Here is a 22,365-nt window from a genome sequence, read left to right as displayed (position 1 = left end):
ACATATCTCTGTATCTTAAGGGTAGATGAAGAGGCAGGGGAAGCTACTAAACCAACTGCCACTTTTGTTAATATGTATTGCCTAAAGTGTTGTGAAGCAAAAAATATATGAGGTAGGACTACATATAACATGGAGCCCCAACCTTTTCTGGTGGGCTAAAGGAAGATGTGCCAGAAAAGCTAATACATAAGCTGAGACCTGAAAGATACTTAATTAGAAGTTTGGTTATTCAAGTGGGGAAGACAGGCATATTCCAGATGGATACACAGATAAAGACCCCGGGGCAGGAAGGTACCAGTGAATCAGAAAAGGGAGTTTAGAGCATGGGGGCCAGAAATGAGCTCTAGACATGGACTCAGTGAAGGTATTTGTAGACCATTCAATGAGTTTAGACTTTATCTGAAAGGCAATGGAAAGCCTTCCACTTTGGAGAAGAGTTTTGAAGAAGGGTTTTGAGAAGAGGAGTGGTGTTTCCATGTTTTCAATTTCAAGAACACTCTGAATATAAGTCAAATTCCTAAATATAACCTAAGACCCTTCATTGGTTCTACTGCTTAATATCACGTAACCTCAGGCATATGCTCTCATCGTTCTTTCCTTTGTTTTGAAGTCACTCATTCTTTCAACCAATAATTACTGATTTCTACTATGCATCTACTCCCATTTTAGGCACTGCAGTTACAGTACTCAGCAAAACTATTAAAAATGTGTGCTTTCTTTGAACTTACATTCTATTACCTATAAATCAGTTTTCTACTGGTGAACTGCTATTGAAAATTCCAGACTGACTCAGTTGTCACCTTTCACATATGTGAAGTTTTTACTTTCTTCTACTTATATCCTGGCTTTCTAACTAGGATTTCCTAAAGATTGTGTATCTCATTTCCCCCCACACCAATACACTGGACTGAGAGCTCCTCAAAGATAGAAACAGTTATATTTACCTCTTTAATACCCCTTGCTGCTGCTGCTGCTAAGTCACTTCAGTTGTGTCTGACTCTGTGCGACCCCATAGATGGCAGCCCACCAGGCTCCCCCATCCCTGGGATTCTCCAGGCAAGAATACTGGAGTGGGTTGCCATTTCCTTCTCCAATGCATGAAAGTGAAAAGTGAAAGTGAAGTCGCTCGTTGTGTCCGACCCCTTAAAAGAGTCTAAAATATATTAGAATCTCATTAAATGTTTTTGAATTAATTAACTATGTAGTAGTCAGGGCTCTCTAGAGAAACAGAGTGAATAGGCAATAGCAATAGAAAATGACACAGAGATAGGGATGGGAAAGAGAGAGAGAGACTTACTATATGGAACTGGCTCATACAGTTATGGAGGCTGGCATGTCCCAAGACCTGCAGAGTGCTTTAGCAAGCTGGAGAGACAGGAGGGCCAGTGGTGGAATCCCAAGCTTGAATCTCAGGAAAAGTGGAAGTTTCAGTTGTAATCAAAGGCAAGAAAAAGCCATGTCCCATTTCAAATGCAGCCAGGCAAGAAGTCTTCATTCTCTCTTGCCCAGGGAAGAGTTAGCCTTTTAGTTCCTTTTAGTTCTATCTAGATTTTCAACTGATTGGATAAGTTCCACCACATTAGGGAAAACGATCTGTTTTACTGGGTCTACTGATTTACATGCTAATCTTACCCAAAAACACCTTCACAGAAGCATCCAAAATAATGTCTGACCAAGTATCTAGGTACCTCATGACCTAGTCAAGTTGACGCATAACATTAACCATCACAAACTTATAAATATTTAAATGAATGTAACAGGATAAGGCAATAAAACCTCAGTGTGAATGAGTTTGCTTTTACTTCTGCCTGACTCTAGTTGAGTATCAGAGTCAGGGTTAAACAGAAAGAGGAAAGATACAGAATTCAAATAATCAACATCATTATTTGAATTACATCATTAGTAAGCTTCTGTTTAAACGGCAAGGTTAAGTAATCTTATCCCCAAATGAATTTCCTGTCCTTGAAATTCATAAGGGATATATAAAATTTTTTGAACTCCTGCTTCAGTCTCTGCATGGCCATTCCTTGAAGAAAAGCAGTGGTCATCCTAGTGGGTCACTTGGTTTTAAAGTCCTTTTTAAACCTAAAATCGAGACAGAAATTGCCTCTTGGCAATCATTCCAGAGACTACCCTTCTGCTATCTAAAGGGCCCTGGGTCATTTTCATACTACAGAAACTTTGATTTAATGAAAACTTAAAAATAGGAAGCTTGAATTGTTTATAGTCAGTTGGGTGTTTGCTTCCAAAACTCATCTTTATTCCATTAAAGACAAACACCTGCCTGTCTCAAATCCCATATAAGAAACTTATGCACTATTCTAGTTCCTTTTCTGCTTACTAACCATTTAAAAGATCTTGATAAGCAAGGTAGAAGGGGGACAAACTCTACCACACTCCTTGGAGTCTTATTGGGGAGGAAAGGAAAACAGAAGGGCTATATTGTCTTTTCAGTAAATGGTTTAGCCCTGAGATCAACCTCCTTCATATCCATGTGATCAACTAAACCCCATCTGAAGTTAAGAAAAAAAAAAGTATTACCGTTTATGATTAGATAAATACAGAATTTAACTATGGCCTTAAACTCACTGGGAAGTGCCAGGTCATGTACAGATTGGTGTATAAGCACTATTATTCAAAGTAACGCCCAAGAGAAGCATGAGATGAGTTCAGAGTGGCCACATAGGGGAGCATGCAGGATATATCACATAAAGAGATGAGAACACAGAATAAAAGGAGGACTGGTGTACCTCTTTGCTACATAAACAGGGAAAAGCTAACCTTAGGACCACTTGTATTGTCACTGCCCGATCTTCTAGAGCTGTTATCAATTTTCTAGGGCTTGTGATCAGATCTGAAAAGCCACATCTGGCTTGATAAATTCAAAGCAGATTGCACAATCTTCTTGAGTGTAAGTACCTTTGCCTTAGAGAACTTGGAACTCATAACTTAAAACTCTTTAGTGGTTGTATTACAGGAGGTTCTAGAAAGGAAGGCATTCTTTTCATAGCTAGTGACAAAGTATGGGAAATAATTTGCAAAAGTCAGCTTACAAAAAAAAAGAAGGTGGTATTCCTAGTATTCTGTGATATGCTTCCTGGAGTTCCTACAAAAATATTTTAATCTCTCGGCAGAGTATTCTGCATAACATGACAGAGTCATTTGCTCCATGTTTATTTAATGCACAAGTATGCGAAGTCCACAAGGACAGGGGTTTCTTCTTGATTTGCTCATCAATAAGAGTATCTGGCAAAAAGGTACCACTCGTTTTTTAGTAGTATAACCTTATAAAAGTTTTGCCACAATCCTAGATCCTTGGAATTTCTCTCTCATTTGCGTGTCTCTGTTGTCTAAATCTCTCCATATATACATGTGTATCTATGTGTATCTGTATATGTCTGCATGTCTATATACAAAAATACTTGCACATACATATTCACTATACAAATATATCTACATATTTCTCAAATCATTTATATTTTAGACATAAAATTTGTATTATGATAGTGTCTTTGAATATTTAGTCCTTGTGTATTAACCAAATGATGAAGCTTTAGATGCTAAGCATTGCTGCTGCTGCTAAGTCGCTTCAGTCGTGTCCGACTCTGTGCGACCCCAGAGATGGCAGCCCACCAGGCTCCCCTGTCACTGGGATTCTCCAGGCAAGAACACTGGAGTGGGTTGCCATTTCCTTCTCCAATGCATGAAAGTGAAAAGTGAAAGGGAAGTCACTCAGTCGTGTCCGACTCCTAGCGACCCCATGGACTGCAGCCTACCAGGCTCCTCCATCCATGGGATTTTCCAGGCAGGAGTACTGGAGTGGGGTGCCATTGCCTTCTCCACAATGGCTAAGCATTAATAACATCTATATCTTAAATATTGTCTACGGCTTGAACAGCTAAACTTGCATACAATATTGTTAACTCTTAATTAATCAAGTGACTCACCAGCTTACCCACACAGTTCACTTGTTATCATAGTAACTTTAATCAGAAATTTAGATGGTAAGATATCTGTTTTAGAGGATATTTTAGGAGAATGAAAAGAAATTGCTGGAAAAACTCAAATTAAAGCTGTACTTCCTGAGTAACAAATTCTACAGGAAATCCTTAAACTGTACAACAGAATTGTCTAGAGAAGTCCTGTCATGGCAAAGGTTTGCACCTAAGGACGCCAGTTACAAACGAAACCCACCCACTGGGAAGATTTATAGTAGTTCCTCATAGGGTTTGACATCATGTCTTTCACTTTCCAACCATAGAGTCTATGTGCCAAACACAAACAACATGCTCGAAAATGAGTGTTAAAAGGCTTTAAAAGGCACGTTGCACAAACCCTTGAAGTTTGAGAGAAGTCTGTACAGGCAATTTGGAAAATTCAGAGAAAGTTAATTTAGAATCGCTCTTTGCTGCATTTGTTCCAAATAATTTTAAAGACATACTGTGAAGCCAAATTTTCTGTTATAAACACTTTTTAAATAATGAGGACATTGAGAATCCTATAAGACTCTTGCTGTAGACAAGAAACCCCTTTGTAGTGCTTCTGCTGAATTTCTTAGGACTGGACTTTTGTCCATTTGTTTTGTTTGCTTGTTTTCCCCAATTTGTGCACCATTTTCCATCATGGCTGGGTTCTTTCTGTATTTCTGAAAGCTCAGAGAAGTGGCTGGACAACTCTCTGGATATGAGGATGGAAGTGGAGGTGAGGAACATGGTAAAAGTGGTCCAGTCTGGGGCTAGATTATAACATTTGATCAAAACTGCATATCCACAGTTATAAATAATTTTTTAACGTCACTCTGGGGGAAAAGTAAAGCATAGGAATTAGCCACTTGCCTCCTCCTCAAAGCTCATCGGTCTCTTTGGGAAGACTGATTCTAGCTTAAAGAAATTAATGAACACAAAGGTTAAAAGAACAGCAGTCTCTCTTACAGTACAAAGACAACCTTCCCCCAAACCAGTCCAGCAGCATTCTGTAAGCCTTTCTGTGACAACTCCACAGTACAGCAAATTCCCCTTAATCTTGCTCAGAAGACTCCCTTCATTCTGTCCAGTGAATAATTAAAATGTGAAGTATTCCAGTCTCGGGACCGGGGAAGATGAGGTGAGGTGTGGTTTGGTATTACTGGTGAAGTATTAACATAACTATTCCCCCACACTCCTCTATTTACACAAGCGCACACACACACACATGGGTCATCCATTTTTTGAGAATTAGATTTTGATATATTTTTAGAAAACATCAAGTTATCTTCTTTAATATTCAGAAAGTACTCAGGGGCTTTATCTAGCTTTCAGATATATATCCCCACCATCTATTCTCACTGTAAAGGACTACAGAAAACTTTTCACAGCAAATGAATCTGAAGTGGAACAACAGTAACTCTGTGTATGTGTCTCTCAGACTCCAGGCGGTTCCCTTTAAACATCCCCTGTTTTCAGTAAGTTGGCTGCTTTATCCCCTGTCCCCATCCTTACTCCTTTACTGGGCTGTTTTGGAAAGAGAAAACACATCTGAAGCCTTAAGTTTTCTGTTTGCTTGGGTTTTGGATAAAGTTGTTACAATACTGTAATTCTATGAGAAACCTTAACTTTTCTGTTAGAAGCCCAGCTTCTGTAATCCCATCAGTAGCCATTTGAATTGGTGGCTGTGAGCATCTTACAGATGAGGAAACTTTGGCCCAGACACTGAAATGCTTCAGTGTAAGCCTCCCTGGGGAAAACCCACGGCCTCCGTGGAAGCAGAAACCAAGCCCCTGGATTCCTCTCAGCCACAAAGAAGTACTCACGTCATAATCTGGGTCTCCACTCCTGCCTCCACCAGGGCCCCATCCACAAAGAGAGGAACCGAAGTGAAACCATACTTGTCCCAGGAGTGGCCCTCGTCAAAACTCACCCTGGGTTGGAAACAAGAACATGGAAGAGACAGCTGAAGAGAAAACCACACTCTTTCACAACTGTTTTTCAGGTTATTAAATTCTCCTCTTATCTCATTTTATGGCAGTCTGGATTATCAATAGGCATTAATCTTCAACATCTCTCTATATTATTATGAGATTTGATAAAAACGGCATGTCCTGGCTCAAGCAGAGACAGCCCCAAGAAATGCAAAAAAAAAAAAAAAAATATTTCAACATCTTAGAACTGGGGAAGAAAAAAAAACAAGCCAGGCAGGAGGGCTTAGTGGATGAGGTGTCACATCTCAAGTACTCAGAATGAAACCTGAGGTTCAGTTACAGCACAATCAATTCAGTCTCTGGACTTTTGGACACAGATAAATTGAGTAGTGTGGGGTGTACCCTATGGGAAGGGAGGTGTGTGTCTTTCAGATCAAAAATAGCAATTTCCTATTTGTTCAGAATGGATGAAGTATCATTTTCCCTCCCTGATGCCACTCTAAGGGGCTTTTAGGAACAAGTACTGAGTGCCTGAGACGTTCTGGGCAACACTGTTCCGTCTTTAGACCAGCGAGAAGAGGAAGGCCTGGCCCTTTGTGGACACAGCATCTGAAACTCTTTAAAAGGATGCTGCTTAGTGAACAAGAGTTGAGTAATCTTGAGCGGTCAATTCCTTAATAATATCCCTTTCTTGATATTATGGAGTTCCCAACTGTTGCTTGATTTAACCAGAGGACAGAGTTCAAAGATCATCTTCTCTGAGAAAATTTTCTCAACGCTCCTCCTTCCCAAAAGCAGCTTTACTTGCTTCATTTTCTGCGATCCTTTTTCCTGGTTAGTTCTTAATTCTTCTCTGACTCCACAACACACAGTTCTCCGAGTTCAAATGTAGAAACTCTATTTTCCTACAACATTTATGCCTTTCCCTATCATAGTGCTGAGTGATGAATTCTTAACTTACCTGAAATCCCTCTGTTCAACATTATAATCGTGTGAATTCAGGGGTCACATAGGTTATGTTCATTGTCTGACCACCCCCGCCCTGCCACCCAGTTGATATCACACCTTTATTATAATGCTTCTTACCTGATACTACATACAGTTTTAAAACATATGTCTGACTCTCTCAGTGAACTATAATCTTTTTGAGGTCAAAGACCATACTATTCATTTTTGCATTCCTAGCAATTAGGAGAAACATTGGCACATGGTACTATATAAATGTTAAATGAATATATAAATTTTTTAAAAAAAGGAATGATTAAGAAAACTCTTCTAATCTATCCAGGCACTTTTCAAGCATGATTTATGCTAACATCCATGAACTAGATACAAATCTCTGTCCCCATTACTAGTCAACCTACTCAGTCCAGTCTCTGCAAATATGTCTCTATCTTATCCTCTCTCCCCAAATAAACTGATCTTAAAAATAAGAAAGTCAATCTCTTTACTCAGCTAGAAAAACTAGTCTGTCATGAAACAAGTTTTATATTTCTGGTATACCTAGACCTGCTTTTATAAACAAAATCAGACAGTGGACATAAAAATGTTTCAGTTCAGTTGCTCAGTTGTGTCCAACTATTTGCGGCCCCATAGACTGCAGCATGCCAGGCTTCCCTGTCTATCACCAATTCCTGCAGCTTGCGCAAACTCATGTCCATCGAATTGGTGATGTCATCCAGCCATGTCATCCTCTATCATTCCTAAATCATCAGCATCAGTCTTGACTTTTATTTTCTCTTAAACAACTTTACTGAGATATCTTTGACATTAAAAAAATTGTACATATTTAAAGTGTAAAATGATACTTTGATAGATAGAGATATAGTGAAAGGTTGGTCATAATGAAGCTGATCTCTCAGAGGGTGGGAGTGGAGAATGGGCGGAAGTGGAGAATGGGCAGGAGGGAGAAATGGTCAAAGGTACAAAGTTTCAGTTATGCAAGATGAATGAGTTCTTGGAGATCTAATGTACAGCATGATGATGACAGTTAATCTTATTTCGACTTTTACGGACTTGGCTTATTTTTTTAATAGGCTGAGGCTAAATAATCATTGATGTGGAACCAGAGGAAGTTGGGCAAATCTGAACTGCTTCTCATGGAAATGAGTTTCTCATTTTAAAAGTGAAAGTGAGAGTATAATTAGGAATGGGTTTACCTTTCCTGCCACGTATCCTCTTGGTTTGATTCCTAATGAATCACAGGTGCTTCAAAATATGTCATGGCCGCTAACTAGTTAACTCTGTCTAATAAGTACAGGAGGTTAAAAAAAAATGTATTTATTTAGCTCCTGGTTTATTTTGACAACTTTGGATTGATTATTGTCTTGATAGGAAGAAGTCAAAGTGGTTATTAAAGGCCTCTGTCCTGGTCTCATTCTCAGTTTCCTTAATGGTGAAGGTCAGCAGAAAAAAACTGCAGTGAGTGCCACCAGCATCCCAGGGAAGGAGGAGCCTTCACATCACTGCCATTAATAGGGCAGAGGACAGCCGTCTTTACTTTATACATGAAGATAAGATACCACAAAGTAGAAACAGAGGGACCATTCACAGCCTTCTGAGCTCTGAGTTCTGAGATGGAAGTTCCAAAGAAAAACTGAGCCCAAGGTGGAGAAATAGGTTGCTGGAAAATAAAAGCATGCTGCATGAACCGAATCTACATGAAGGAGCAAAAGCATGGATTAAATGGAAGGATAGGATCAGCCAAAAAAACTAGGAAATGCCAACATCCAAGTGGGAAGACTAACACAGACAATAACCAAAGTCTACAGATAATATAAAATGAGCACAGACAAGGAGACAATCTCCAGAGCCAGGCTGAGGGATGAATGCTGGGACTATAATTTATGGTCTGTGTATCACTAGGAAGCCCAAGTTTGTGCCATTCAAGTGACTTTCTGAGGTCAGTAATTTCCAGCACCCAAATTTCTCAAACTGAGATAATTATTAAAACCAAAACTCCTAAAGAAAATCCACAAAATACAACATTATAAAAGTTAATCTCTTGAGTATCAGAAATTTGGGTCTGCCATTTGTGAGAGCTACTCTTTCAGATAACTAGGAGCTTTTAATGTTCTGAAGTAACAGTACTGAATGGTAACCCCACGGGACCCACCTTCTCCTTCCCAATTCATAGCTCATTAATGGGCAAGACAAAGGAACTGGGAATTCCTTTAGGCCTACAGGTGACGCAGAAATGATAAGATCACCAGTACCAGGGAGATAGGAGTAAAGTTACCATTGACCTCTAAATAGTGACAAGGCAGGACCATAAAACATAGAATTCACCTATAAATATTTAATTATGTGCCCAGTCTGGCAGTAGCTTATGTGTAGGGATACAGCAGTGAACAAGAAACGCCCTAGTTTCACTGGGATCATATTCTAGTTTGAGGAGACAAACAACATGTAGATAAATGGGCTAAAAATATATGTTAAAAATAAGTGTCATGAAGGCAGTTAAAAAAGAGTGATATGATAGAGAGTAAAGCTACTTTGCATTGAAAATTTAAGAAAGTCCTCTCTGAGGAGGTGACATTTAAACTTAGATCTGAATGATAATAAGGAATTTACTATGCAAAGATCAAGGTGAGAGCCATTCTGGAGGGCAGATCTGGTGTGAAATGAAGAATAGAAGGCCAGTAGGTGGTTGTAGATTAGTGGAAGAGGGATTGACAGGAGGAAATGGAGTCAAGAAAATAAGGCTGGGGCAGATTACAAAAGACTTTGCTTTCAAATTGAAATGAGAGAGAGAGGATCTGATTTAACCACTACAAGATAACTTTTATTTCTTTGTGGTGAGTGGACTGTCAGGGCCCAAACAGGATGTAGGGAAATGAATCAGCATGTGTTGGCGGGGTGGGGGTGGCGGGGGAGGTGTTGGGGGTAAGGGGAGGTCGGGTAATTGTAAGAGACCAAGTAAGAGAAGGGGCTTGGACAGAGGTTATAATAGTGGATATAGAAAGAGATGGAGAGATTGAGGCTATTCTTACAGGTAAAGTCAATAAGACTTTCAGGATATTTTTACAGATAAAATCAATAGGCTTTTGCTTGAACAAAAAGAAATCACAGACAACATGAATTTGGGGGGGTAAGCAACTGAGGTAGGGAAATGGGAAGAATAGGAGAAGCAAAGCTTTCTGTTGTTTTGTTTGGAGCCTAGCTCAGTCCACCTAGGCTGAGATGTGCTTTGGATTTCCATGCTGTAACACTGTCAAGAAGTCCTTTGGATGGATGCATCCAGATTTATGGAGAGAGATCAAAGCCAGGGATGTAGAATTGGCTGTCACTTATAAGATAGGACCAACTTAAAGCAGAATACTTTATTTAAAAAAAAAAAAAAAAAAAAGCAAAGATTGCCATAGCCAGAGAAAGGAAAAACAATAACTCTCAGGAGAAGCGCAAGCTGGAAAAAAAAAAAAAAAACTTAGGTGATTGTCAATCACAAGATAAATATTTTCCAGCAAGGTCACTTTTGTGATAATCAAGTCATTGTGAGTCTAGGGTGTGTTCACAGACAGCTAGCATATGCAAGAGAAGAAATTATCCTTTCACCAGATCCTAAACACAGTGTTCAGTTTCAATCATTGTAGAAAACTGACAATCAATGTGATTAAAATTAAGAAACAGTTGTTCTAGAAACAGGTTCTATGAATTGAATCAAGCTTAAGGGAAAGAAGAATAAGAGCTGAATAATTTACCATCACCTTTTAACTTTCTAAGTAAGAAAGATCCAAATAGTTCAGCACACAAAAATAATTGTTGCCTACAGAAAAGGGGTAATATCTGTGAATGAAATTAGAATGTGGATAGATGTATGAAAATATCAGTTTAAAAACAGATAGAATAAGGTAGAAAAGATTTGTATTCTCATAATTGTTCTAAAAAAGAAAGTCAAATATTTGAACAACAAATGAGCATTCTGTCTTGTCCTTTGGCATATCCCAATCCCTACACTAATACTGGAGAAACAGTATAGGCTCAGTGAATATGTGAGAAATAAATGAACAAAGGCATGGAATCAGTCTTGAATTGCATATCTGATCACTTTCCACACCTTAGAAAGCCTAGACCGAGCCATCTCTTTAGGGCCTTTCCAAGTGTAGGACTCTAAAATTCACACCCATTTCTGGAACAGATTTACTCTGCATAGGTCTGGGCAGCAGAACAAGGACTGGCAGACAGAAATTGCAAGTAGATTCATTATTGTTCGCCACAAAGCTAACTTTCTAACAACTAAAGCTGATGTACAAAGTGGGAATCCATCTGTAAGTTGGTCAGCTCTGTGCTGTCCTGGTAAGGTGGGTGTCTCAAGAGTTGTCAGAGAGGTATCTGCTGTACTGTCTCCTCAAGACCCTTCCTAACTCCATGCATTGATGACTTTATCATACTGAGATGAGAGCCACTAAAAGAAATGAAATCTTCCAACAACAATCAGAGTCCTCCCCTGAATACTCTAGCACAGAAATAGAGTTAAAATGGTCATCGATGATCAACGTTCCTCCCTTCGGTTAGGTGTATTGCTCCATTTTACATTATCCCAAATGCACAAGGTGATGGCAATGAATCTACATGGAAGTCCTTAAGAACAGCACATGCACTTTCACTTCTCAGAGGCACAGACTGGTTGCAACTATTGTTTTCATGGGAATGTTTCTCTGAACAAAAACACCAGTGCTCATAACCACTTACAGAAGAGCAAAGGAACACAAATGGCCAGGTGATGTTTTGTTTTCAGTTTCCAAGAACATTCCATTGAAAGGAGACACTGACAGTTTGTCAGGGCTAAGCAAACAGTGGGATCCCTGTCTACTCGCTGATGAGTAACTCTATTATAAGTTTTCATTAGAGCATTGCATTCCACAGGGCTCCATTGTTCATTTCACTCTAATGCTTCTAAGGTACAAAGGTAATACTAATAATACTGGATGGAGGGCTTACCCGAAATAGCTCTTAAATTCTAATCTCAATGGATCTAAGTGTACACAGTCACAAATGGATGGGTTCATTTGTATGCTGTTTTGTCTCCATGCATGTCTAGCTACCTATCATTTCAATTTATAGGAAACAGCATGCCTTGTTAGCTGAGCTAAAGTTTCCCCAGCTCTTCAATTATGGTTCCAATTTTTTCTGAAAGGTGATATAGCTATTATTTAAATTCAAGAGCCACTATACAGGAGAGTGGGTAGGCCAATGTCTTTTTCTTATGCAAATATATATACATCTGTGTGTGCTGCCAAAATAATGTCAGTCTGAGACCTACTACAGAAAAGAACAATGAACTGATTACTTAACCTTTCTTCCACTTAAAATAAGCTATTTGTTTACCTTGAAGGTTGTAACTTAATTAGAAGCTACTGGTGATGAAGAAATTGCATTTGAGTTTCACAAACTTGCAACTCATAAGCCAGCCAGAGACAAAGTCAAGAAGTTTATAAGGAAATATTGACGATAATGATAAGGTCAGGCCTTTACAAAACACTCACTCAGCTTTGAAAGAGGAGTGCAAAGAATTCGTGAGTGAGTTACACTCAGGAGCTGGCATTTAACCAGTGCAGGGACTATTTCAGAGAAGGGCATTCATTAGTAGACGAGTAAGCAGACACCACAGGTGGTAACTAACTCGAGGGAAATATTTGTAGCATTTACGACAGTATCAACATCCACTAAATGGAAAAAATTTTGTTTCAAGAGCTTAGTTTGAACAATCATCTTTAATCTTTTGTAAATTGAAGTGAACAAGGTGAACAAATTGGGGTAATATTATCGTTACTATTATAAAAGAAAATTCAATAGGAATGTAGCTATTTTTTTTTTCTGAGCTCTATAAATATTTATTTTCCCAACAACAAAAAAATATTTCATGGAATAGGGAACTATCAAACTTTGTATTAATGAACTTGAGAAGCAATATTTGATCCTATTACATTTTCCTGAGTGAATATTAAATAATTTTCCCAAGTTGGATAGCAATGCTTAGAATACAATGATAATGGCTAAGAGATGTTACTTTTCTTGGTTAAAAAAAATAATGAACTTATGAGTCAAGCTGTCCTCTGTAGAAGTGTGAGCCCTACTCAGTCCTCAACAGAGAGAGCTCTTCCTACTACAGAGAGAGAGGTCTTGGTACTAGAAGGAATTACCTACGGATTCAACCCAAATGCCTGAAACTTGTGTTTTAGTTCTTCTGAATCCTACCCATCCTTACTTACTCACTTTCTTGATTCCAACCAAATACAGTCTTCAGAGCACTCCCTACATCTCCTGAATTCCAGGCTTGGTCAGAGTTTTCTCATCCCTTGGCTTTCCTCCCATCACTTCTACTCCTGCTCCTGGCATCCTTTCTTCAAGGATCAGCCCTCATGCCACCTATGGTATGAAGACCCCCACCCCTGCTCACACACTGGGGGTGTGGAGGCTCCATCCAGCCTCAGGATTCCAGCAATGCAGAGTCAGCATCCTTGTCCAGGCATTGCTTAGATTTCTGATGATATGTGGACCATCTAAACTCCTTACCGTGATTATGATCTCCCAGAGGACAGAGACCATGTAATGACACTCTGTGTACTTATTAAAGTATCTGGAAAATGAGCAGGTAAAAGAGAAGCATATTGGTGATAGAAACCCAACTTGGTGCTTCCAGGTACTAGCTGTGTAGCTGAGTAATGTATTTAATATGCTTGCATTTTAATACTATTCATTATACCTCCTCATCTAAATCATCTGGTCTACTACTGTTACCTAGGAGTTGGATGATGTAATGTACATTAAATGAAGGGGTGGATAAAGAAATGGATGAAGAAATGGGTAAAATGGGTATAAAACCATGCATAGCAACTTGTCCCAATATTTTCCACTGAAAAGTTTTCCATTAATAGGGTAGGAAGCTGTCCTTACCACAAATGCCTGACTGGCAGAGGTGTGTGTTTCATGGCCACGAGGGCGCCACCCCAGTCTAGGAACCAGACATTGTACTCTTCATCAAAGATCTGGAACAACAACAACAACAACAATCATAGCAACACCTTACATTTGCATGGTGCTTGAAAGTTTACCAAGTTTCTCACATATATTGTTTCATCTAGATTCTGAGCTTCCAACAATCTTATCAAGAAGTTTGACAAGCAATGTCATCCTCATTTAACAGATGAAAAAATGGGCTAGCAGAGAACAAATAACTGTCAACTGTCCCTAATCCACTCAAATGGCATTTCCAGGGTTCTTTCCCCTCGTACTGTGAGTCAGTGTGCCACAAGAAATTCAGGCAACAAGACCCATGCTCAACTAGATAACCCAATGGAAAACATAGCTTCGAAAAACTTTTTCATCTTTTCATCTGAGTATGTTACTAGTCAGCTTTCTCTTTCTCATCTTTTCAAATGAGACGTTTGCTAATTTATAAATGGTCTCTGTCTCATTCAGTCGTTCGGTCATGTCAGACTCTTTACGACCCCTTGGATTGCGGCATGCCAGGCTTTCCTATATTCCACCATCTCCCGGAGTTTGCTCAAACTCATGTCCATTGAGTCCGTGATGTATCTTATAGTAGGGTTATAAACTTTCTAGGAACTTAAAGGACAATCCCTTTTAGACATGTGGACATTAAAGTCTACATGATAACTGAGTTCTCAGACTTAGCCACCGCATCCTAATTTCCCATGCTTGAATGAAGACTTAAGTTTAGTGCTTGGGGATCCTTACGCTAAATGTTCAATGGGATACCATGCTTCCTGAGATGCAGAGTTACTCATTCTTTGATTCATTCATTTGTCCATTACCTATCAATCTTTCCACTCACTCATCGATTTATTCAGTGATCCATCCATCCATCTGAATACGCATTTACTAAGCACCTACAATGACGCAAGTCTCAGAGCCTTAGCTCAGACCTAACTCCACATACAGCAACACTTCTACAATTTATAACTTTTAAGTCTTCAACCTAAGACAGAAAAAATTGTCTCCACCAAAGAACAAGTTCTCTCCTCTAGGTCTTCTAGAGGAAAGTGGAATTAGAGAATTCCTCCAGTTCTTAACCACTAATGGTGGCTCTTACAAGCTGGATGGAGAAGTTGGGGTGGTGGGTTAAGTGAGACGTACTAGAAGGGGTAAAAAGATATAAGCAGAGTTAAAAAGGAGGGGATAGGAGGGATGGTGTCCCCTGTAAATATGACTCAGAGAACACCATAGAGAAAAGCAAATGGACTCTCGGGCCTAAACCTTTCAATTGGTTTTCTTCTTATATTTGCCTTTAAATGTCCACACTAATGGTGTGTTTTTTTATATTCCAGATATAAACATAGACTCTGAGTCTGAGTTCAAAAGTGGACTCCATGAATAGAAGCACTGGATCAAAGTCTGAGAGTAAGGACTACAAGAAGATTCTCAGTACTGAGGAAAAGAAGTTATTTTTCTTCATACTATCCTCTCTAAAATAGTATTCTGGCCACTTCTAACTCTTGCCCTGTTCAGCACTGTAGTGGAAGCTGGAATGCTTAGTTGTTTGGGAAAAGAGACAAGGAAACCAAAGTGGTGACAACACAAGGAAGGAATGTTGCAGTGGCCACCTGGCCAGGTGAGCTATTTCTTGTATTCAGGGACAATATTTTGTCTGTTGTGAATTTCTGGACCAGAAGAATTTACGTTCCAATTTCTACCCCATTTGGCACTTATAAGAGAGTATCTTATGTTTTGAAAGTATGTTCTTATTTATGTGTCTGTTCCTCATCTAGTTGATTCCCTTGTGGGCAGGAATCTTCATTTATTCTTTGGAGTAGACCTTATAGTAGTTAACATAGGAGTTGTGTCTAGCATGTCCTTGGTAATTTTTTTTTTTTTTTTTTTGATAAGTGGTAGTAGTGGAAGTGATGGCAATGGGGGTGGCGATGATGATGATGTTGGTGATGGTGATAATCTTCACCAAGGGACCCAAACAGAAAGTTGTGCAAGCAGATTTCAGATAGTTGCTTCATCTTCATCATTAAGACATTCAATACTCATCCTTTTTCTTCCTCAGATAGAAACCTCATCTTTAAGGTTTAGTAAAATGTCAACTCTTCTCGTGAAGTCTTTCCCAGTTTGCCCAAGTAGAATTAATTCCTCCCGTTTCTCTGCAAGCTGATAATGACATTAAAATAACACAATCTAAGCTACAATTATTTATGAACCCGTTTCCTCTACTTAATTTTGAGCTCCATGGGAAAAGGGACTCAAAAGTATTCAATGGCCTCATCAGGTTTATACTTGACACCTAGTTGACACTGTATAAGTCTGTGTCATCCAATATAGTAGCTACAAGAAACAATTTAAATTTAAATTGATTAAAATAAAATTAAAAATTCGCTCCTGTCACCCTAGCCATATTTCAAGTGTGCAACAAACATAAAGGACAGCATACACACAGCACATTTTCCTTATTGCTGAAAGTTCTATTGGACAGCACTACAAACAAAAATGTTTGTACAATTGAGTTAATTTTTCATATGGTCATATATCTATTAAGCAGTCTCATCCTTAACTAAGGTTGGGCCCACATATTATTTAAGCCATCACAGATGGCTTAAGCCACTTCTGTGGCTTTGCTGGTCTTAGTATTCTATACCCTTCACCTTGTAGATAAAGAAACAGATCTAGAAAGGTAGAGAGACCTGCTTGCCAAGATCCCGTGGCACATTAATGATACAAAATTGTTTTATTGATTGTATCCCCTCACACAGGCATGGTAATTAAGCATCTGGTGACTGTTCCATACCATTTGCTGAATGAAAGAATGAAAAAACTAGGGAAACCCCAGTTCTTCTTATTCCTTGCCCAGCTCTTCCCATTTTACCCCATTGCTCATCGATTCTTCCAGCTACTTTGACCAAACAGAATTGCTGCTTCAATTTTTTTTTTTTTTTACAAACAAAAAGTCACAATGAACCTGAGAATCCATTGATAAGAGAAATATTGGCAGAATTTGCCCTAAATATCTCTTCCCTGTTCCCGAATCTCTCAGTTACCTGTCTCCATGTGTTGCCCCCATCAGAAGAGATGAACACACTGATGTCAGTATATGAGAGCTCCGGACCAATGTTGCCTAAAACAGAAGCAGATTATTTGAAAATGTCAGGCGCTTTACAGATTACGTGTGCTTGGGGTTGAGGAAAGGGGTCGCAGAGAGTACAGGTTTTCCAAGTTATGTTTAGAATATATTTATGCAGTTTTTCCTTGGTGTCACATTAGAACCCCAGCAGGAAGATAACCTAACATGGAAAACAACAAATGAATAAATAATACAAGAGGGACGCCTGTTTAAAAGACAACACCCAAAGACCAAATATCGATTAGCCTGGATCTCTGGAACTATTCATTCTGTATTCCATCAGTCTCTCCAAAATTGATCTTGATGATGGCAAAGACCAGAAGAGTAAACAATTATGCTAGCCTAGGAACACCTTCCTTCTCATACGTAATTTTATGTTAAGAAAAACTGGTGTATGTGTGAGTATGTATATGTGTGTGTGTGCACATATGTGTATCTGTTTCCAAGTTAAACCTGTCAAAATATTTCTTGTGTGCCAGGCCATTGAATAAACCAACGGTACAGAATATGTAACCAAAGTGATAGAGTTTCCAGAAGAAGATGACAATATTCAGCAGACCGCGGTCGTCAAGTACCTGGAGAAGGAAATGGCAACCCATCCCAGTATTCTCACCTGGAGGATCCCGTGGACAGAGGAGCCTGGTGGGCTACAGTCCATGGGGTCGCAAGACTTAGCAACTTAGCGACTAAGCCATGGTCATCAAGCACGGTGGGAGAAGTCACCTGGATTACACCTAGACTGACCACAATTCCTGTCTTATTCCTTCACACCTTTTCCCTCTCCCCTTCTTTTTCTTCCCTTTGCATCACCTTGTGGTTATATTTGTAAAAACAAGAAAGTAGTTAAGATTTTCTAGCCTATCCATATTGCCCAAGTTTACCCACAAACCCTCTGGTCCCAGAACAAATGTCCCAAACTTAAAAGTGAGCTGCTCAATAAATAATTGTACAACAGATGAATGAGGAAACACGTGATTGAATTATGTTATGATGTTGATGTGCATTTGGGGAGGTCTTTAGAAGCAGGAGAGTGCCCTAAACATGTAAGAATTTATCATTGAGGCTGATATTTTTTCTTTAAAAATAGCAGGAAGGGAATGTTAGCTCCCACACATCTGTAGCCTAAATAAGAGCACAATAAAAATGCAATAATGAAAATGTTAATTGAGCTCCTGACATTTAATGCTTCAAAATGAGAAATTAAAGCCAGGCTACAGCTTGTCAAGCTCACATCAGCATCAGGGAGCACACAGCTAGCCAACTTGTTTTGACACTCAGACTTCCAAAAATAACCCTAGGGCTCAGGGCTCAGGCAGTCAGTACCAGTGGAGAGGGTAGTGACATGGTGAACAGTTCTGAGGATCTATGTCTAGAATCTGGACTTCAACTCTTCAGATGCAGGTTTTGGAAGACACAGAAATGAAGAAAGTAAAGAGGGACGGGACAGAGAATGTCAACCTGTCCTTTACTTATGGCCACCTGGAGCACTGTGCCAAATATTCTGAGCCCATGTTTGGTTTCAACAGAGCAGAGTTTGGTGACCGATAAGTAACATCTACCAAGGGTGGTAGACAGACAGGGAGGCAGGTGTATGTATAGCCCCCCAAGAGCTAGAATCTGCCAGCCCTGTAAGGGCTTAGCATCTGTTACATCCTCTTTAGGAGCTGGTTCTGCCTATATCTTAAACCTCTCTTGCAAAGCTCAAGGAGACTGATTTTGGAGGCATGGTGATGATGAGAATCCAAGGCTCCCAGTGAAGCTTGCTTTAGAAATATCTTGGGTCAATTGAAAGGATCCCTGAAAGAAATGCTACTGATTACAGACCAAAAGTCAGTTCCCAGAGGAAAGGACAGAAAAGGGGGTGTCCAGGATGACTTGATCTTTGAACACATTCCATCCCCAATTGGACCTATAGGAAGGAAACCTCTGAGGGAGAGTCTGGATTACGGTGTGAGAGAAGGAAGATCTGAATGCTGTGCCTCACTTGTTACAGTGAAACTGGATGAGGGCTCCCAGTGTGGCCCCAGGCCAGGCTAGAGGAAGAGGCAGCTGGTCCCCCTTGGAGTGGTGTGATAGGAGAAATGGGGAGAGCCATGGAAAACAGGGAGCTCCTCACAACAACAGCTTAGCTGGTCAATCACACGGGTTCTGCGGCCCATCTGGGCAGCTGTCAACAACATGCTTTTAGCCTCATGTCCTCCCAAGGTACCTTTCTACCTAAGGCTTTATTTAGACACTCCCGGAAAAGAGAGCACGTCAAGGCTGTATATTGTCACCCTGCTTATTTAACTTATATGCAGAGTACATCATGAGAAATGCTGGACTGGAAGAAACACAAGCTGGAATCAAGATTCCTGGGAGAAATATCAATAACCTCAGATATGCAGATGACACCACCCTTATGGCAGAAAGTGAAGAGGAACTCAAAAGCCTCTTGATGAAAGCGAAAGTGGAGAGTGAAAAAGTTGGCTTAAAGCTCAACATTCAGAAAACGAAGATCATAGCATCCGGTCCCATCACTTCATGGGAAATAGATGGGGAAACAGTGGAAACAGTGACATACTTTATTTTTTTGAGCTCCAAAATCACTGCAGATGGTGACTGCAGCCATGAAATTAAAAGACGTTTACTCCTTGGAAGGAAAGTTATGACCAACCTAGATAGCATATTCAAAAGCAGAGACATTACTTTGCCAACAAATGTCCATCTAGTCAAGGCTATGGTTTTTCCAGTGGTCATGTATGGATGTGAGAATTGGACTGTGAAGAAGGCTGAGTGCCAAAGAATTGATGCTTTTGAAGTGTGGTGTTGGAGAAGACTCTTGAGAGTCCCTTGGACTGCAAGGAGATCCAACCAGTCCATTCTGAAGATCAGCCCTGGGATTTCTTTGGAAGGAATGATGCTAAAGCTGAAACTCCAATACTTTGGCCACCTCATGCAAAGAGTTGACTCATTGGAAAAGACTCTGATGCTGGGAGGGATTGGGGGCAGGAGGAGAAGGGGATGACAGAGGATGAGATGGCTGAATGGCATCACTGACTCGATGGATGTGAGTCTGAGTGAACTCCGGGAGTCGGTGATGGACAGGGAGGCCTGGCGTGCTGCGATTCATGGGGTCGCAGAGAGTCGGACTCGACTGAGAGACTGAACTGAACTGAACTGAACTGGAAAAAAGAGAGAGAGACAGAAACACAAAGAGACAGAAACACAAAGAGACAGGGGGAGAATCTTAACATGCTCTGAGGTTAGAGATGCTTCTCTCACCACCACTGATGTCCACTCAGGGTAATTAAATGCAAGTGGAAGCTGAGAGTACAGGAAAGCACCTCCATGGAAGGGACAACATAAGGGTATGAACATTCAGAGTGTACAGGAAGCATGGCAGGGAGCCTGGAGTAGCTGTGGGGCTGGCAGGTAAAGGGGCTCGGGACTAGGTCTGGCCGAATGGCTACTGGATGGACTAGACTTGGAGGCAGAGGGAGTGTGAGTGAGGGCAAGATACCTGTTCCTCCTGCCCTCCACCTCTTCACCCATAAATCATAGGGCCATTTGCAATCACAGCAGGAAAGTGCTCTGTACACCTTAAGAGCCTGGAAGGATGTATGGTCTCGGTGACCAGCTTGAAACCACAGTGTAAGGATACTTAGTACTCTGGTGCTTCTGCTGCTAAAAAGCAAATGCCAAACTCTCCAGACTGGAATTCTATCTGCCTTTGGAGGTGGTCTCAACAGACATAAGAGATGAATCCCGGCAGGCACTGTCATCCATGCCACTTCCCCGACCCCTGGTCTCAGTGGGAGATAGGAGAAGGCAGTGAGGAGTGAAGGTGAGAGGGACCAGGGCCATTGACACCTGAAGGCAGGAGACATGCATGGATCTGGAAAAGGCTTCTGGAGAGACAGGTCCATCCAGACCACTGAAGGCATCCTCGGCTAAGTTCGTAATTATTTTTCTGATAGTGAAACGACCTTCAGGGAGAACTGGCAAGCAGGGTAAGGAGAAGCTGGGAACAAGGAGACATCTGTCAGTGACCCAGTAAAGGCTTTTCATGAGGATCTTGTCAGCTGTGTTATGCCCCTCTTGATGCACTATGCAAAGTTACAAGAGTTACAAGGGGAGAATATTAGTAAATTCTCATGGAAATGGGCAAAAGAAGTTTCAGAATCCAGTCTTGAATGCCTATGTGTTTGTTAGCTCATAAAGACTTAGTTAGAGTAATTTCAAGCCCCATGATGGTTGTAGGTGATATCAGCCACAACTAACCCTCCTGACTATGCTCTGAGCCCTCAGCGGGATCTTGTAGGCACACTCTCCAATCTCTAATTCTTACAACACCCTCACAAGGCAGGGAAAGATAACTTGATTTGCAGATGAGGGAAATGAAGCACAGAGGTTAAAGAACTTGGTCAAATTCTTAAGGCTCATAAGTGTCAGAGCTCAGCTTGGAAAGCAGGCCTGCAGAGTTCCTAAGTGCATTCATTCATTCTGGAGATGCACACTGAATGCACATTATTTGTGGATTTCTATTGAAAGACGTGTACAAATCATGTTCTTCTGGTGCAATAAGAGCAGTTCTAAATTTCTGTAATATTAATGATGATATTATAAAAGGTATCATGTGTTGAGCATTCAATATCTCCTAGGCACTGTTTTGAACGCTTGAAACCCATCACTTTGTTTAATACTCCAGTTCCATTATGTCGGTACTCTTTTTTCCGCTGTCAGTGAAAACACCAATGTTTAGAGTGGCTAAGCCACAGAAAGAAATCCTGGCTACATAGTTAGCATTTACATAATGATAACTTTTATTATTATTTTTTCCTTTTTTTTACAATTTAGTTTCATTGGAGGATAATTACTTTACAATATTGTGACAGCCTCTGCCACACATCAACATGAATCGGCCACGGGCATACATGTGTCCCCTCCCTACTGAAGCCCCCTGCCACCTCCCTTTCTACTCCATCCCACAGGGAACCCAAAGTCTGTGCTCTGTAACTTTTATTATTGATTACTGTTCTCCAGTGTTCCTTCCACTCCAGTCCAGGGCCTCCTGTAGGCCTGGAGGAGAGGCAAAGTATAGCAGTCCCACAGTTGGGAGGCCTAACAGGCATGGATGATGGAGTGTGGGGGTCACTCCCCCCGTCAGGAACATAGTACCAGAGCCTGCCTTCAACACTCACTGTGCTGGGCTCCCTGAAGCCAGTGGTGTTAAATATGGTGGATCCAGTTTCTATGGGTGGAGAGTTGACTGAGGTGTCTTCAGAAGGCTGTGCTAGCTGTCACCCCAATTCGAGTGGATGGTCACTGGTGGTGTTTAAAAGTTCGTGCAGTTGAAGGGTTGGAGGAGGAAGTCATGGCTAGCAGAGCAGTAACTCCAGGGCCT

The 22,365-nt window shown here is 40.5% G+C and overlaps 1 protein-coding gene across 3 annotated transcripts in view; it reads right to left on the bottom strand.

Moving 5' to 3' along the window:
- Window positions 1–22,365, bottom strand: part of SORCS3 (sortilin related VPS10 domain containing receptor 3) — a 632,833-nt gene that overhangs the window by 77,719 nt on the left and 532,749 nt on the right. For all 3 annotated transcript variants that reach the window (XM_070780798.1, XM_070780799.1, XM_019953194.2), the window contains 3 exons: window positions 16,897–16,973; window positions 13,793–13,884; window positions 5,789–5,896 (listed from right to left, as the gene is read on the bottom strand). In XM_070780798.1, coding sequence (XP_070636899.1) covers window positions 5,789–5,896; window positions 13,793–13,884; window positions 16,897–16,973 — 277 coding nt within the window. The remainder of the gene's footprint in view (window positions 1–5,788; window positions 5,897–13,792; window positions 13,885–16,896; window positions 16,974–22,365) is intronic.

This window comes from Bos indicus, chromosome 26 (assembly GCF_029378745.1).
Source record: "Bos indicus isolate NIAB-ARS_2022 breed Sahiwal x Tharparkar chromosome 26, NIAB-ARS_B.indTharparkar_mat_pri_1.0, whole genome shotgun sequence".
Classification (NCBI taxonomy): domain Eukaryota; kingdom Metazoa; phylum Chordata; class Mammalia; order Artiodactyla; family Bovidae; genus Bos; species Bos indicus.
This window is presented reverse-complemented; position numbering and strand designations above follow the sequence as displayed.